Source organism: Eleutherodactylus coqui, chromosome 1 (assembly GCF_035609145.1).
Source record: "Eleutherodactylus coqui strain aEleCoq1 chromosome 1, aEleCoq1.hap1, whole genome shotgun sequence".
NCBI classification, from domain to species: domain Eukaryota; kingdom Metazoa; phylum Chordata; class Amphibia; order Anura; family Eleutherodactylidae; genus Eleutherodactylus; species Eleutherodactylus coqui.
The window spans coordinates 139704574-139719491 of NC_089837.1; the positions used below are offsets into that span (position 1 = coordinate 139704574).

At 40.2% G+C, this 14918-nt stretch overlaps 1 protein-coding gene across 2 annotated transcripts in view; it reads left to right on the plus strand.

Moving 5' to 3' along the window:
• Positions 1-14918, plus strand: part of FNDC3B (fibronectin type III domain containing 3B) — a 280111-nt gene that overhangs the window by 231877 nt on the left and 33316 nt on the right. For both annotated transcript variants that reach the window (XM_066601243.1, XM_066601235.1), the window contains exons 22-23: positions 2569-2849; positions 14348-14560. In XM_066601243.1, the coding sequence (XP_066457340.1) occupies positions 2569-2849; positions 14348-14560 (494 nt within the window). The remainder of the gene's footprint in view (positions 1-2568; positions 2850-14347; positions 14561-14918) is intronic.

A 14918-nucleotide genomic window follows, 5' to 3' on the forward strand; every position in this document is an offset into this window, starting at 1 on the left:
AGCAGTACCATCAGCTCTGAATTGGTAGAAACCAGCGGAACCCAGGTACTCCCATTTACTGTTTGGAGAAGTCTAGTCAGAGATGGTGTTCATAGGAGAATTGTGGCCAAAAAGCCATATTTCAACACTGATACAAGGCCAAGCCTCTCAACTATGCACGAAAGCATAGGAACTGGGGTGCAGAAAAATGGCAGCAGGTGCTCTGGACTGAAGAGCCAAAATGTGAAATATTCGGCTGTAACGGAAGGCAGTTTGTTCGCCAAAGGCCTGGAGAGCTGAGCAATACAGAGGGTGTCTGCTGTTAACAGTGAAGAATGGTGGAGGTTCATTGAAAGTTTGGGGCTACATTGCAGCAAATAGTTAGGGATTTGGACAGGGTTAATTGTGTCCTCAATGCTGGGGGAAAAATTATCCATCATGCAATACCATCCGGGAGGCATCTGATTGGCTTTAAATGTATTCTGCAGCAGAACAACGACTCAAAACATACAGCCATTGTCATAAAGAACTATCTTCAATGTAAAGAAGAACAAGGAGTCCTGGAGATGGTGATATGGTCCCCACAGAGCTCTGATCTCAATATCATCAAATCTGTCTGGAATTATGTGAAGAGACCAAAGGATTTGAACAAGCCGACATCCACAGAAGAACTGTGGATAGTTCCCCAATATGTTTAAAACGGCCTCCCAGCCGAATTCTTTCAAAAAGTATGTGCAAGTGTGCCTAGAAGAATTGTGTGCGCAACCCTGCTCTTAAAATCAGTGAGAGCTACAATTTCCAACTTTGGCCACTACATAGGGGTCCGAGCAATCTGCTTCCACTTTGTGCCCTGTGTGTTTCGCCTGAAACCTTAGATGCTGGAACAGCTGATTGGTCGGGTCCCGAGTGGCGGACCCCAGCCGATTAACTATTAATGGCCTCACCTGAGGGATAGGTTATCAGCAAGAAGTGCCCAGAAAACCCCTTTAACTTTGCTGCAAAAATTGCAACCAAATGCATTCTATTTTTTTTTCTTCAAGGTAGCCCATATTTTCCCGCAGGAATATTTTATCTCATCTGTTAGTTATGCATGGGTTTGAAGTCAAGCCACAGCATGCCTGTTGGGTTTACCGAAGGACTTTGATTAGTTCAATCTAAAAATAATGTGTTCACCTTTAGAAAGGTTGGAGCCACAAGCTATAAAATAGAGTACAAGATGGTTGATTTTCATATCTTAATGTCCTATTTTGTCTTCCCACTATACAGATGTTTCTCTGTAGTAATTAATTCTGCAACTAATGTCTTTGCTCAGATATGACACAGCAGGCTGCACTTACTGGGAAGAACCATCTCAGCAGTAACAAGCTTCAGATAATTGAATTCTTTAACAGACCTTTTTGTCACTGTATCTCAGGAGTTATGTGAAAATTGGTAGAAGTAGTAGTAAAGAAAAGTGCAATGTCCTGGGTGGATGTTGTAGCCATAGTAGCGAATTGAACAACAATGAAAAACCTTATGAGACTCATTTCATCTGTGCAATTAAAAAGACCAGATCCACCAATTTTAATGTGAACTTAGAAACCTACAACTTAAAAAAAACAAAAAAAACTTTTATAACGACCTAGTAACGCCTCCACTGACTGCTACAACGAACAGACAGAAGTGCTTAGCTGAGTGAGCACTGTGCCTTTTCAACTATCATTGTGAGCCCATACTACTCTGAGCATTGTCGAAAACTGCTAAATGGGCACAGTGGTCAGATGAGAACTTCTGCCCATTGGTTTTAGTGATCAGTGGGAGTGTCTGCACCCAGATCTTGACTGATCGAAATTTCTGCTATGTCACAAGTTTTTAAAAAGTTTTTAGTTATTAATTAAATAGCAATCCAAACACCTTTTAATAAAGCAGGCCATACACCTACAAATAATCAGCCACAATGTGTACTTTCTCACAAGCAACGTAAAAGACTTCCATTAGCTAATTGGGGAACTAGTATAGTAAAACACAAACACACATACTCTGGCATTACACTAATTGGTAACTGATTGGGTGAATGTGACCAGACGATCATACCACAAACTTGTATTTTTGGCAAATTCCTGACTGACCTTTACCAGATTGATCACATTTTTAGCAAACAGAAGCCGGCCATTGAATAACCATTCATGAGACATTTTCATACGATAGTCGTCCGAAATAATTTTATGCGTATGGGCAACTTAATGCAGACTGTACAAGCCTAGAGGGTATGGGATTGCTATTTAATCAAGTTTAAGATTTTCAAACCTATTTAAGATAATTGGGTGCAAGCCCTTCAACAGTGCAAGAATGAGGATGCTTCTTTGCAGATAGGAAGACCTGCTAAAGTATTTCGATTTTAAGACCTAATTTATTAAGTCATAATGAATTCATTAACCTGGCTCCAAACACCATTTTATGCCCCTAGGAACCTGCCTTCTCTTTTAAATGCTACTGTCTAGGAAATCTCCAATACGGTATCTCTACATATTTCTATAGCCGTATCGTTGTATATTAAATTATATCATAAATGAAATGTATTTTACATACAAGTATTTTGTCTTTTCACAGGCAGTAAATTTATCTGGAGTTGGACCCTTCAGTGATATAGTGAGCTGCAGTACACCAGCGTCTGTCCCAGACACAGTGCCTAACCTGTATGTGATAGACGGAGCCCATCTAGAGTCATATTCCGTGCTCTCCTCAGTGTGCCTACTACTAAGCTGGGATGAACCGTGCTGCAATGGATCAGGAATCACTGCGTACCATATAGACTTGGGAGACTATACCATCTCGGTGGACAATGTGACAAGTTACGTGATTGAGAACCTGCAGCCAGAAGCAACCTACCAGTAAGTGGCTTTTCATAAATGCTTTTTAAAAGATAAGGATTTGTTATTAGGTATGTCAGGAGTAGATAACTTTGTTACAATTTTATTTAACCCCTTGGCGAACTTCACCATCTCTTTGCGCGGGAGTGTATATAGGGCTTGTATAGAGCTGGGTCGGGAGCTGCTGTCAGCTGTCCTTCACAGCTCACATGTGGCCAGCAACCACAACCAGAGACAACTCTCAGTGTGGCTGTAAAACATTTAAATGCCAGGGTCCCCATTGACATTTAAATGTTGTGAATGCCCCCTAGATGAGATCTCAGGGTGCCGTTTGGGTATTATGCAGACTGAGGCTTTGTGAAGATTTTGGGATTTGAACCATGAAAGTTCTGATCACTATGTACTGCAATACCTTATTGCTTACATTAGCGATTATAGGCTATGGCAGACCAAGACACCAGTGCCTGGAGTTTGGTTTCCATGTCAATCCACAGGCCTTCTATGATTACATTGCGGAGGGGCGATGACATTGCAGAGGCATGTAGAGGGTTAATAGCGGTTATCAGCCACAGCCAGCTTCCACTGTGGAATGAGGGAGGTTCACCTCTTATCCTGCGCCATCCGTAGGACGTACGTTACGTCCTGTTGCGTTAAGTGCCCCCCAGCCAGGATGTAAAACTTACATCCTGTAGCGTTACGGTGTTAAAGGATCATTCCCGTGTGTCTTTGTTTTGTTTTTTTTATTAATTATGTGGCTAACCCCAGTATATATACAGTAAGACAGTTACTATTGCCTTGTTTAGTTATTCTTTTATATCTGAAACTGGTGAAGTCCTCATAACGTGGTTATATGATCTGACTCTGACTAGCTCATACTTACTTTGGTTTGTGTTTTCAAATTGGTCCGCTTTCAGTAAGTATAATTCTTATGTTATGGACCTTACCATATACACAGAAACTCCCATTACCGTTACTACTAGTGATTAGAGGCTCTGCCACACAGGTTTAATGCAGAAGATGATTGATCAGCCACCTGATTGTATCTGACTTAGATAAATAAATATACAACATAATGATAATCAAACTGTCCTCCCAGCATGCAGAGATGGTACAGTTTCAAGCTGTTCTTTTGGTGTCATGCTGATGTATCATAGAATTGAGAATAGTGAAAGAAAAGGCAGGGAGAAATCTCAGCATAAAGATGGTTTCTGATGAGCATCAGAGAGAAAGCTGCACTGCATGGAAGTGAGTGCAATATACAAAAGAGACCTCCAGAGTGTGACAGACAGGTAAGGCTGCCTGCACACAAACGGGTCGGCGTTCTGTCATTTTGTCTTTTCTTTTCTACTGCGGCTGGTTCGCTTCAATGGAAGCCGTCTGTGCAGAATTCGTGCAAAAATAGAGCATGCTGCGATTTTTTTTTTCATCTGCAAGCGGAAAATTGCAGTCACTGTCTGCTCATGTGATTGGACATGCGGATACTCCATTGTTTCGAATTTTTATGGAATGCCGAGGATCGTCCTCGCAAGTGACTATTGCGGATTCCGCAATTCAAACCCGTCTTGCGCAGGCGGCCTAAAGGGTGCAATGATAAAAAAAATGCGTTTTTGCTGAAGTGGCCCTTTAACATAAGAAAAATAATCAGAATCAACATTGAAGAAACTTGCTATCCTGGCCACAGTAGTGAAGAAAACAGCCTGAAAATCAGATCTACTTTGTGAAATGACCCTCTATTAATGCACATCATCTCCCTCATTTACTATCATTTGTCGTGTTTCTTCAGTTTGAATGCAAGATATAAACAACGAAGTCAGGTAATCGAGGATCTCTATTTTATTTTCCAATCATTTGCTGTCAGTGTTAATTCTTAATAGAGGAGCAAATTAAATTACACAGCTTTACGCCTGGAGTCTGGTTGTCTCCAGGATGAGTGAAAAACTGTCTGTGCTGTAACCATGAAGAATGTGGCATGGAAGATTAATATTGTGGTGATAAAGAAAATGTCTAGTGCGATGCTGGTGTAACTGATGATCTGCTTTTACTATGGAAATAGCACTGCTTGCATGAAGCTGTAGGTTAAGCGACGCTATGAGTTAGGCTGCATAATGCCACATGCCATTTCTAGGCAAGAACCTTCCATGTCTTTTCAGGGCCTTCTGACAAGTTAGTGTACTGCAGATACATAGAATCAAAGAATTGTAGTTGGAAAGGACCTCCAGGGTCATCGGGTCCAACCCCCTGCTCAGTGCAGGATTCACTAAATAATCCCAGACAAATGTCTGTCCAGACTCTGTTTGAACACTTCCATTAAAGGAGAACTCGCCACCTCCCGTGGTCACCTGTTCCACTCATTGATCACTGTCAAAGTTTTTTCTAATGTCTAATCTGTGTCTCCTCCCTTTCAGTTTCATCCCATTGCTTCTAGTCTTTCCTTATGCAAATTAAAATAGGGCTGATCCCTCTGCAGTGTGACAGCCCTTCAGATATTTGTAGACCGCTATTAAGTCTCTTAATATTTCCCACCATCCACATGTGCAATCTTTATATTGTTGTAAGTGTTTGAAACAACTGTGCATATCTATACTTTGCGATCGTGGGCTAAATCCACCCTCCGAAAAGACTGAGTTGGCTTCCACTGCCCAACTTTCTATGTCCAAGTTTCTGGACAAAAGTCCTGCCATATCAATCAAAAAGTCACTGGGGCACAGATGGTCCAAAATAATATAACTGTTTTTCACTGACTAGACCATCTAAAATATAACTTATATTATTAACCACTTATTTAAAAACATTTGTAGGGTACAAATGGGAACAAAGCAACACTTAAGCCAAAATTAGTACAGGATTGAGAAGAATCTGTAACTCAAATGACAACCAATACAGAAAGTTGTTAATCTCATGAAGAGTAGAAAAGACCTATTGAAGGTTCCTAGAAGAGCTTGCCTCAAGTGAAATGTGTTGAACTAGATAGGACCATTTTTTGTACTGCCTTTAAAATTTTATAGGGTGATACCAGAAACCAGTTGAGTCATATTACTCCCACGTGTTTCGATTGAAGGACAGTGTCCAGTAACAGTTTTTTCTCATCTGGATCATCTTTGATCTTCCTTGACACTTAGTTTAAAGTGAAATGAAAGACTAATTGATTGACGATACTCTCCTAATACATCCAGGGTTACGTCTCTCAATCAGAATGATTACTTACCTCGTTCAATGATCGAAAGAAAGGGGGTTTTCTCAGAACCTTCAATACGTCCTTTCTACCCTTTAGGAGATTTACCAACTTTCTATAGTGGTTGTCCTTTTAGTTATGGATTCTTCGCAATCCTGGACTAATTTTGGCTTAAATGTTGTTTTGTTCCTACTTGTACCCTATAACTGTTTTTAAATAAGTGGTTATTAATATAAGTTATATTTTAGATAGTCTAGTCAGTGAAAAAGGGTTATATTATAGTGGACTATCTTTGCCCCAGTGACTTAGTTTTGATTGACACAGCATTACTTAGGTTACGCTCATGCACAGCAGCATATACACTGTTTTTTGTAGAGAATACACAGCATTTACATATCATCCAAATCTTGCAGTGTAAATGGACCTGTATTGCCAATTTTATATGCACATCATGTCAATGTATGCTGTCGTTTTTAACAGCAGATTTTAGCCTTGTGCAATCCCATTTCCCTGCCACCCACACACTCCCCAGCTCTTATGTATTTTGGATGGGAAAGTGTGTTGTGGATTCCTTGGAATCAGTCAATGGAAACCCACAAATATGTAACTGTCAGGATGATTTTATTAGCAAAGGCTTTTGAGTGTTTCACATCAGAAAGATCATTTGTAATCCTGTAAATTGTGTGTCTCTGTGTGTGTGTGTGTCTCTCTGTGTGTCTCTCTGTGTGTCTCTCTGTGTGTCTCTCTGTGTGTCTCTCTGTGTGTGTCTCTGTGTGTGTGTGTGTCTCTGTGTGTGTGTGTGTCTCTGTGTGTGTGTGTCTCTGTGTGTGTGTGTGTGTCTCTGTCATACAGTGCAATCCTATAACTGCATATCATGTTTAAAGCACAGGTTTCTAACACTATGCATAAGAGAACTCTGATGTTGGATCTCTCCCCTGCATACTGTAATATACTCGTGCATATACAGAAGAGAACTCTGATATTGCAGCACTTTTCTGCATAATGTTAGAAACATGTGCCTGTCCTCGCCCGACATGGGAGCTATGCAGGTAAATCACAGTGTCGGGCGAGGTCCAATTCAACAAAGTAGTAATCCAACAGCACTTAAGAAACAATAACCCCACAAGGGGAGGTGAAAAAAAATATGCAAAAGCCACTCAAGGAGCTATGAACCCTCAGCTCCGAAACATCATTCGAAGTCCATAAAGAAAATGGCAGCATAAATGGTGAATTACCAAATCTTTATTGTTTCATGATGCACAGATGGGCAACGTTTCAACCTTTCCAGGTCTTTGTCAAGCCTACAATGCCATAGATATGGCATTTAACTCTTCGCTTCTATGCTTGCTTTGTTTAGCTAGAAATTGATTTGTAGGGAATATGCTCAGAAAACTTTGCTATGTGGCCCTGCTAATAATAATCATGTAAACCAGGACAGTTTGCTCCTTAAATGTCACCAAAAACTAATTTCTAAAGATCAGTAATACGTCTAGACACAGGCCCCTCAATTACTTTACTCTTGACATTGGTTTAAAAAAAAGCAGTTTGTGTTTTCTTATATAAGTGTTCATTGTAAAAGATTGGTTTTCAATGAACTGTTAAGTGGACCAATATGTTCTTGCTCAGTTGCACAAATAACACATTTGCAGAGGGCTGATTGGCTGTCCAATTAAAGTCTTATATTTTGTATTTTCTCAAGTCGTTTCATGCAGCTGACTATAGAGTTTGAAGTGCATAATGAGAATATTTGTTTAAATCGACAGCACAGTGGACTCCTCGGTTTTGTATTGGTTGGATGCTGTTGCATACTCAGACAGCAGAGAGGAATCCTCATCATCTAAGCAGAATGGTTTTGCTATTTTGTAATATGATTTTTAATGTTGAACTGTTAGCAAATCCTATTCTCAATTTTAATTGGTTAATGTATAGGCATTATGTTTTGTTGACCATTAATAAAAAGCTCTGTTATCTGAGAACTAATAATAATAATCTTTATTTATATAGCGCCAAACATATTCCGCAGTACTTCCAAAAACAGGGGGATACAGAAAGATAAAAGTACAAAAATACAAAAACCACGGTTACATAGTAATCAGTTGATGGAAACAGTAGGGGTGAGGGTCCTGCTCCAGCAAGTTTACATACTACAGATAATGGGGTGATACAGAAGGTAAAGTGGCTAGAGATGTACATGGTATGCCCAGTTGGAGAGTGAGGGATGCTATACACATAAACAATGGTCAGACTTAAGCCATGTGGTGGCTGAATCTGCATGACTGGAGGGGCCGATTAGTAGCACGTTATCAGGCTGAGTACAGAGGGGTTAGGTTTAGAAGATATGAAGAGGTATGTTTTTAGACCACGCCTAACGTTTTGTGAATCGGGGATTGTGCGGATAGTTTTAGGTAGCGCATTCCAGGCGACTGGTACTGCTCTGGAGAAGTCTTGGAGGCGGGAATGAGAGGTTCGAATTAAAGTCTGATTTCATTAGCAGAGCAGAGGACCCGGGCTGGGTCGTGGATTGAGTTGAGGGAGGCAATGTAGGATGTCGCAGTGCTATGGAGAGCTTTAAGGATGAAGGTAGTGAGTTGAATATCATGGAAGTGATTTATCACAGCTTGTGCAAAGTAAAAGTGGAGAAGTCCATAGCAAGCAATTCTTTTTGAAAACTCCCTGTTATAAAGTCTCCACTGCTCTAGCTGTGCGTGCGAGTTGGGTCCAAGAGGACACAGCACACTGACTTACATTGAGATGCACTATTTCTCGTCCGTGAAATGGACGGAAATAGGTCTTGCCATGAGTCTTTTCACGCTGACCACGTGTACACAGCCCCTTAGGTCTATAATTGGGCTGTGTGCTGTCTATAGATTAACATGAACAGCACATTGCCACAAGTATGGTAGTGAGCACCTAGCCCAACACCATTAGTGACCAGACATGTAACATTTCAAAAATTGTGTTGCATGCTAAAATGGACAGTCACAACAAAGCGAACTCCCACTGCGGCATCTTGATGGCAAAAAATTGTGTAATGCTTGTCAAATTGGGGCTTCATTAAACCCATGCATGGCCAACATTTGGCAACCTTAAGTAAGTGGGTTAGCATGGTTCTACTCACTCGATACTTGACTAAATGGACATGCATAAGGCCGGCTTCACACGAGCGTGACGGGCTCCGCTGCGTAATATTCCGCAGTGAAGCCCGTCACGGCACCCCCCAGAGACCCCATACTTACCAGCGGAAGATAGCGTGAAGACGCTTCCCCGCCCACCGCCGTCGCGTCATGTGACACGCCCACCGCGTCACATGACGCGGCCGGCCGTGTCACGTGACGCGCCGGCCGCGTCATATGACGCGGCGGCGGTAGGCGGGAAAGCGTTTTTTCACGCTATCTTCCGCTGGGTTACAGCGGGAGATAGCGTGAACGGACGGCTTCCATTGACTGCAATGGAAGCCGTCAGCGCGTACACCCGCGGCAAATAGAACATGCTGCGGGTGAGGACGGGAGATTTCACGGTGCGAAATTCCGCGGTGGAATTCCGCATCGTGAGCATTGAGCTATTAGGTTCAATAGAACCTAATAGCAGGGGGCAACGCAGCGGATTTTTGCCGCGAATTTACGCGGCGTAAATCCGTTCCTGGGAAGGAGGCCTTAGTCTTCAGTGAGCTAAACTACAAGATTGCTTGCAATTTGCTCCCAGACATATTTGCAATTGATGTTGTAAATCAAGAGTATGGCATAACATATGTTGTCTTGTATACTCTTTTGAGTTGTGTAAGAGCACTGAATGGGTTAATTATCTGGGAATCTAATCATTCTCATGTCATCTTGTCAATGATTAATTCACTGGTGAGATATTTTTCTGGTCTAGAAGCACTGGCGAGACTGCAAATAGAATTCTCATTGCTATGTTTATGTTATTGGGTCAGGAGTAGTATTTTTCATGTATTTGGGTCACATTTTAGAGTTCAGAAGTTTGCAGGGTTTTAGCAGCCACTGACTGATCTCCAGTAGTTTATGTTTAGAAGCAACACTGGGAAAATAAGAAAAATGTTCCAGCTGAAAAATGGCAATAAACCTATGAAACATATTAATAAATCTCTAAGAAACAATGTTGCGGTCATTGCTGAAGCCATATGATGAGCACAGTGGACCTTCTCATTTATAAACTTGCTGCTGTGCGTTTGCATGGAATATTACCAGTTGGCATAGCCTAATATTCCCAAAGCATGCACTGTCTTGGCTTTCTTCATATGGTTTCATATATTATGTAGCCTCATATATGTTTTTGTGAGAGACCTTTACACTCCAGTTTAAGCCTGCGTGAGGACAGACTCCGTAAAAGTGGAAACACAAAAAATGCAAAGTAATTGTTTTCATTCACCATTCTACTCAAATCAAGTTAATACAGAATTTTGGGTCTAATTCCCAATAACACAAGTCTCTGATCAGTGATTAAGAAGTTTGGGCTATCTATAGGATCCCTTGGAAATCAGTGGTGGTATGAGGTCAGACTTAATCGTTGGGATCATCTCATGTGTGTCTGAGATCACGGGATCATTTTAATTTTCTTCTTATTAGGTAGTTGTCAAGTTAAAAATATATTGTATGTAATGTTCTCTATATGCACAAGCCAACGTTTGTATGAGGACGAGCAAATAGTTTCCCAACTTCCTCAACGTTCGTAGTTCTAGTCCATTTTAGTACAACCATGAGCAGTGATTGCAGTTCTTATGTACAGTCTATAGTGTCTGTAGTCCAAAAATCCTCTCTTGCCAAAGACAAGGGTCATCGTAGAGTGAGGGCACTAGGTTGTGATTTCCACTTCAGCAGCAATAGAAATATTCAAAACTACAAGCTATTTAAGTCACACATATGAAAATAAAATGACATTGAAACTGCTAAAATATACAAAGACAAATAAACCCCTGGAGCGAGAGATCCACTTAATATATACCAGGCATCTGCTTTTCAAATGGTGCCTATCATGTTTAATGTCCAAGAATTGGCCCACTGTAAAATGTGCCAATCGACAAAGTGTATCAATTGGCACTTGTTCATTGCTATTCACACATGGCAGATGATCAGCTTTATTGGGATGAACGTTCGTTCATCTCCCCATTTTTACAGACGTGTACAGCTAAGTAATGAGCATTTTTACATTTACGTAAATTAGCAAATTTGCCAACAAATGAGCCATTACTTAATTGTTGACTGATCTTTTGCACATCTACATCGGCCTATTATTGGAGAAATGAAAGTATGAGCAAATGTTTGTGCCTGATAACTGACCTGTGTAAATGCACCTTAAAGTGGCACATTTTTTTACTAATGTGTTAGCACAGCTGTTTATTATAATAATCTATTGAGAATAGAGACATCTATCATTGTGTTATTGGATCTTCTTGGCTACTAATGTAGATTTCTAGGCAGTTACACCCAATTTTTTACCATTTTGAAGCATATCATGCAATAATTCCTGCCATCTAATGTATATGTGGTTCTTTAGAATTTTCTGTAAAATAATTACATTTTCATGAAATCATAGAACATTATTAATTCAGTTTTCTGCAATCTCTTTGTACAATAAATTCTCGCATCACAATTTGAGGGAATTAGAATTATAGAATGGTAGAGTTGGAAGGGACCTCCAGGGTCATCGGGTCCAACCCCCTGCTCAGTGCAGGATTCACTAAATCATCCCAGACATATGTCTGTCCAGTCGATGTTTGAACACTTCCATTGAAGGAAAACTCACCACCTCCCGTGGTAACCTGTTCTACTCATTGATCACTCTCATTGTGAGAAAGTTTTTTCCAATATCTAATCTGTGTCTCCTCCCTTTCAGTTTTATCTTATTGTTTCTAGTCTTACCTTGTGCAAATGAGCATGGGATTAATAGACAACTATCAAGTCTCCTTTCAGCCTTCTTTTTTGCAAGCTAAACATTCCCATATCCTTTAACTATTCCTCATAGGACATGGTTTGCAAACCTGCACACTATTCTGGTAACTCTTCTCTGAACTTGTTCCAGTTTGTTGATGTCTTTCTTAAATTGGGATGCCCAGAACTGGGCACAGTATTCCAGATGAGGTTTGACTAAGGAAATGTGGAGGGCGATAAATTACCTCACGTGATCTGAACTCTATGCTTCTCTTAATACATTCCAGAATTGTGTTTGCCTTTTTTGCTACTGCATCACATTGTTGACTCATGTTCAGTCTGTCAGGTATTAGTATACACAAGTCTTTTTCATATGTGCTGCTGCTTAGCTCAATTCCTCCCACTCTGTATGTGCTTTCTTTCATTTTTCTTGCCCAGATGTAGTACTTCACATTTCTCCTTGTCCAGATCTTTTTAAATCCTCCCTTTCTCTTCTCTAGTGTTGGCTATCCCTTCTAGCTTTGTGTCGTCAGCAGATTTGATCAATTTTCCCTAAAGTTGCTGCTCTAGATTATTTATAAAAATGTTGAACAACACTGGGCCTAGGACAGAGCCCTGTGGTTCCCACTTGATACATTCTTCTACTTGAATGTGCAGCCATTTATGACCACTCTTGGAGTATGATCACTCAGCCAGCTATGAATCCACTTAACAGTTGCCTTGTCAATCCCATATTTGGTCATTTTTTCAATAAGTATGGTGTGAGACGCTTTGTCAAATTCTTTACTAAAGGCAAAGTATAATATGTCTGCTGCTTTTCCATTTCCCTGATCAACCCAGTCGGTGATTCTGTCGTAGAAGAAAATTAGATTAGTCTGGCATGACTGGTTTGTTACAAACCCATGCCGCCGGCTCTGGTTAATTACTCTATTCTCATCCAAGTACTTGCATATATGCTGTTGAATAATTTGTTAAAAGATCATTTCCCAGTATAGAAGACAGGCTCACAGGCCTGTAGTTTCCTAGATACACCTTATTTCCTTTTTTAAAGATAGGGACAACATTTGCCCATCTCCAATCTTTTGGGACTTCTCCAGGAATCTTCAAAGATTATGAAGAGTGGTTCAACAATTATCTCTGCTGCTTCCTTCAGTAACCTAAGATGTAATTCATCTGGAGACTTGAATTCGTTTAATTTAGCTAAGTGTTCCCTCCCCATTTCTCTGCTTACAGATGGCCTGCATTCTCGTAGTATTCCTTCTATAGCAAAATAAACTTCAGTTGATGTTCCACTTACTTTCTGAGAGAAAACAGATACAAAATAGGAATTTAAAATGTCTGCCTTCAACATCATTTTTAACCAATTCACTTTTAACCAGTAAACACCCTATAGCTTCTTTGACTTTTCTTTTGTTTTTGACATACCCCCCAAATCCTCTTTTTATTGCTTTTGACCTCTGTTTCAAGCCTCAATTCATTACTAACTTTAGCTTTTCTGACACTTGCCCTACAGTTTCCATGTGATAAACCATATTTTTCTTCCTCTTTAACATGTGTGTAAGTTCTGTGTTCCTCCATCCTGGTCACTTTAAATGTTTCCCATTCTTCTTTCTCTTAATCCTCAATCTGCCTTTCTGAAATCCAACCTTGAGGTTTGAGTCCTCTCAGGTCTTCCTCCCTTTGTTATTCAAAAATCAATGTTAACATGATCACTGCCTCCTAAGGTCCCAGCCACCCTTACTTCCTCAACCATTCCCTCCCTGTTGGTAAGAATTACATCCAAGATAGCAGATCGCCTTGTTTTCTCTTCTAGCTTTTGGAAGATAAAGTTGTCAGCAAGAGCGGATAAGAATTTGTTGGACCCGTTACTTTTGCCTGAGAGAGATTCCCAGCAAATGTCTGGATAGTTAAAATCTCCCATCATCACTATGTCATGCTTTTCTTGGCCCTTTGATGTAGCATTAACAGGGAGATATTTTGGATTCAGTGTTGCATGTGAATGCGATATTTCTTCATCTTGTTGAAACCTTTTTATAATAAAATATTGCTGTTTACAATAAACAAGCATCATCTAAACAGTGTATATCATCCCTGTCCTGGGACTGTAACATTGTTTATCTGCTACATTGATTTACCATAGTATTTATACCCTGTGAATTTCATTTTCCTGCATGGATTATATGCACATTGAGAAGCTTTTGCACATTTACTGAATTTCTACTATTCTGCTAAAGAAAGTAGAATGATCTGTACTAAAATTTTATAGCTGTCTAAATTGACCCATTTCCTAATACTTCAGTAATGGCTGCATTGACGAAAAGTAGATCACACTGTGCCAATAGGTGTTTTTAATGATGATGTTTTCTGAGTTGGTTACAAAGACCTAATAAAATGCTCGAAGGAGGAGTTGGGCGCGATAACATGGTGCCTTTACTTATACTATATTTCTTTATCTTTTCTAGAATCCGAATTCAAGCAGTGAATGAAATTGGAGCTGGGCCGTTCAGTGACGCAATCAGCGTAAAGACGAACCCGCTTCCTCCACTGCCTCCTCGGCTCGAGTGTGCTGCCGCCGGACCTCAGAGTCTGAAATTAAAGTGGGGAGAAAGTGGAACAAAATTTCAAACATCGGATGAAGTCATTTTTATCCTTCAAATAGAAGATAAAAATAAAAGGTACATTTCCACTGGGTTCTCTACATGTTTATTCTTGTTACTAATCACTCGGCACGTTATGTCCTTTTGGTTTATTATAAACATACGCACTGCTGTCCATCCTTTGGCCACTTAATCATACTCAATGTACCATGATAATTCCACAACAAGGTTTCTCCATCCTGTTGATACATAAGAATGAGATTTGCTTTTCTACTCCATGCATTTTCCCAGAAAAGCATCATACACCATCCAGTTGGTTCTCTGTTGTTCCTCTACTTTAAAAAAAAAAACCAAACACACAGCATAAATGTGTTAATAGACGGTTTTCCGGAGTAAATGTGTCTCCCTTCTTACCTTGGCTTGAATTTTATTAAAG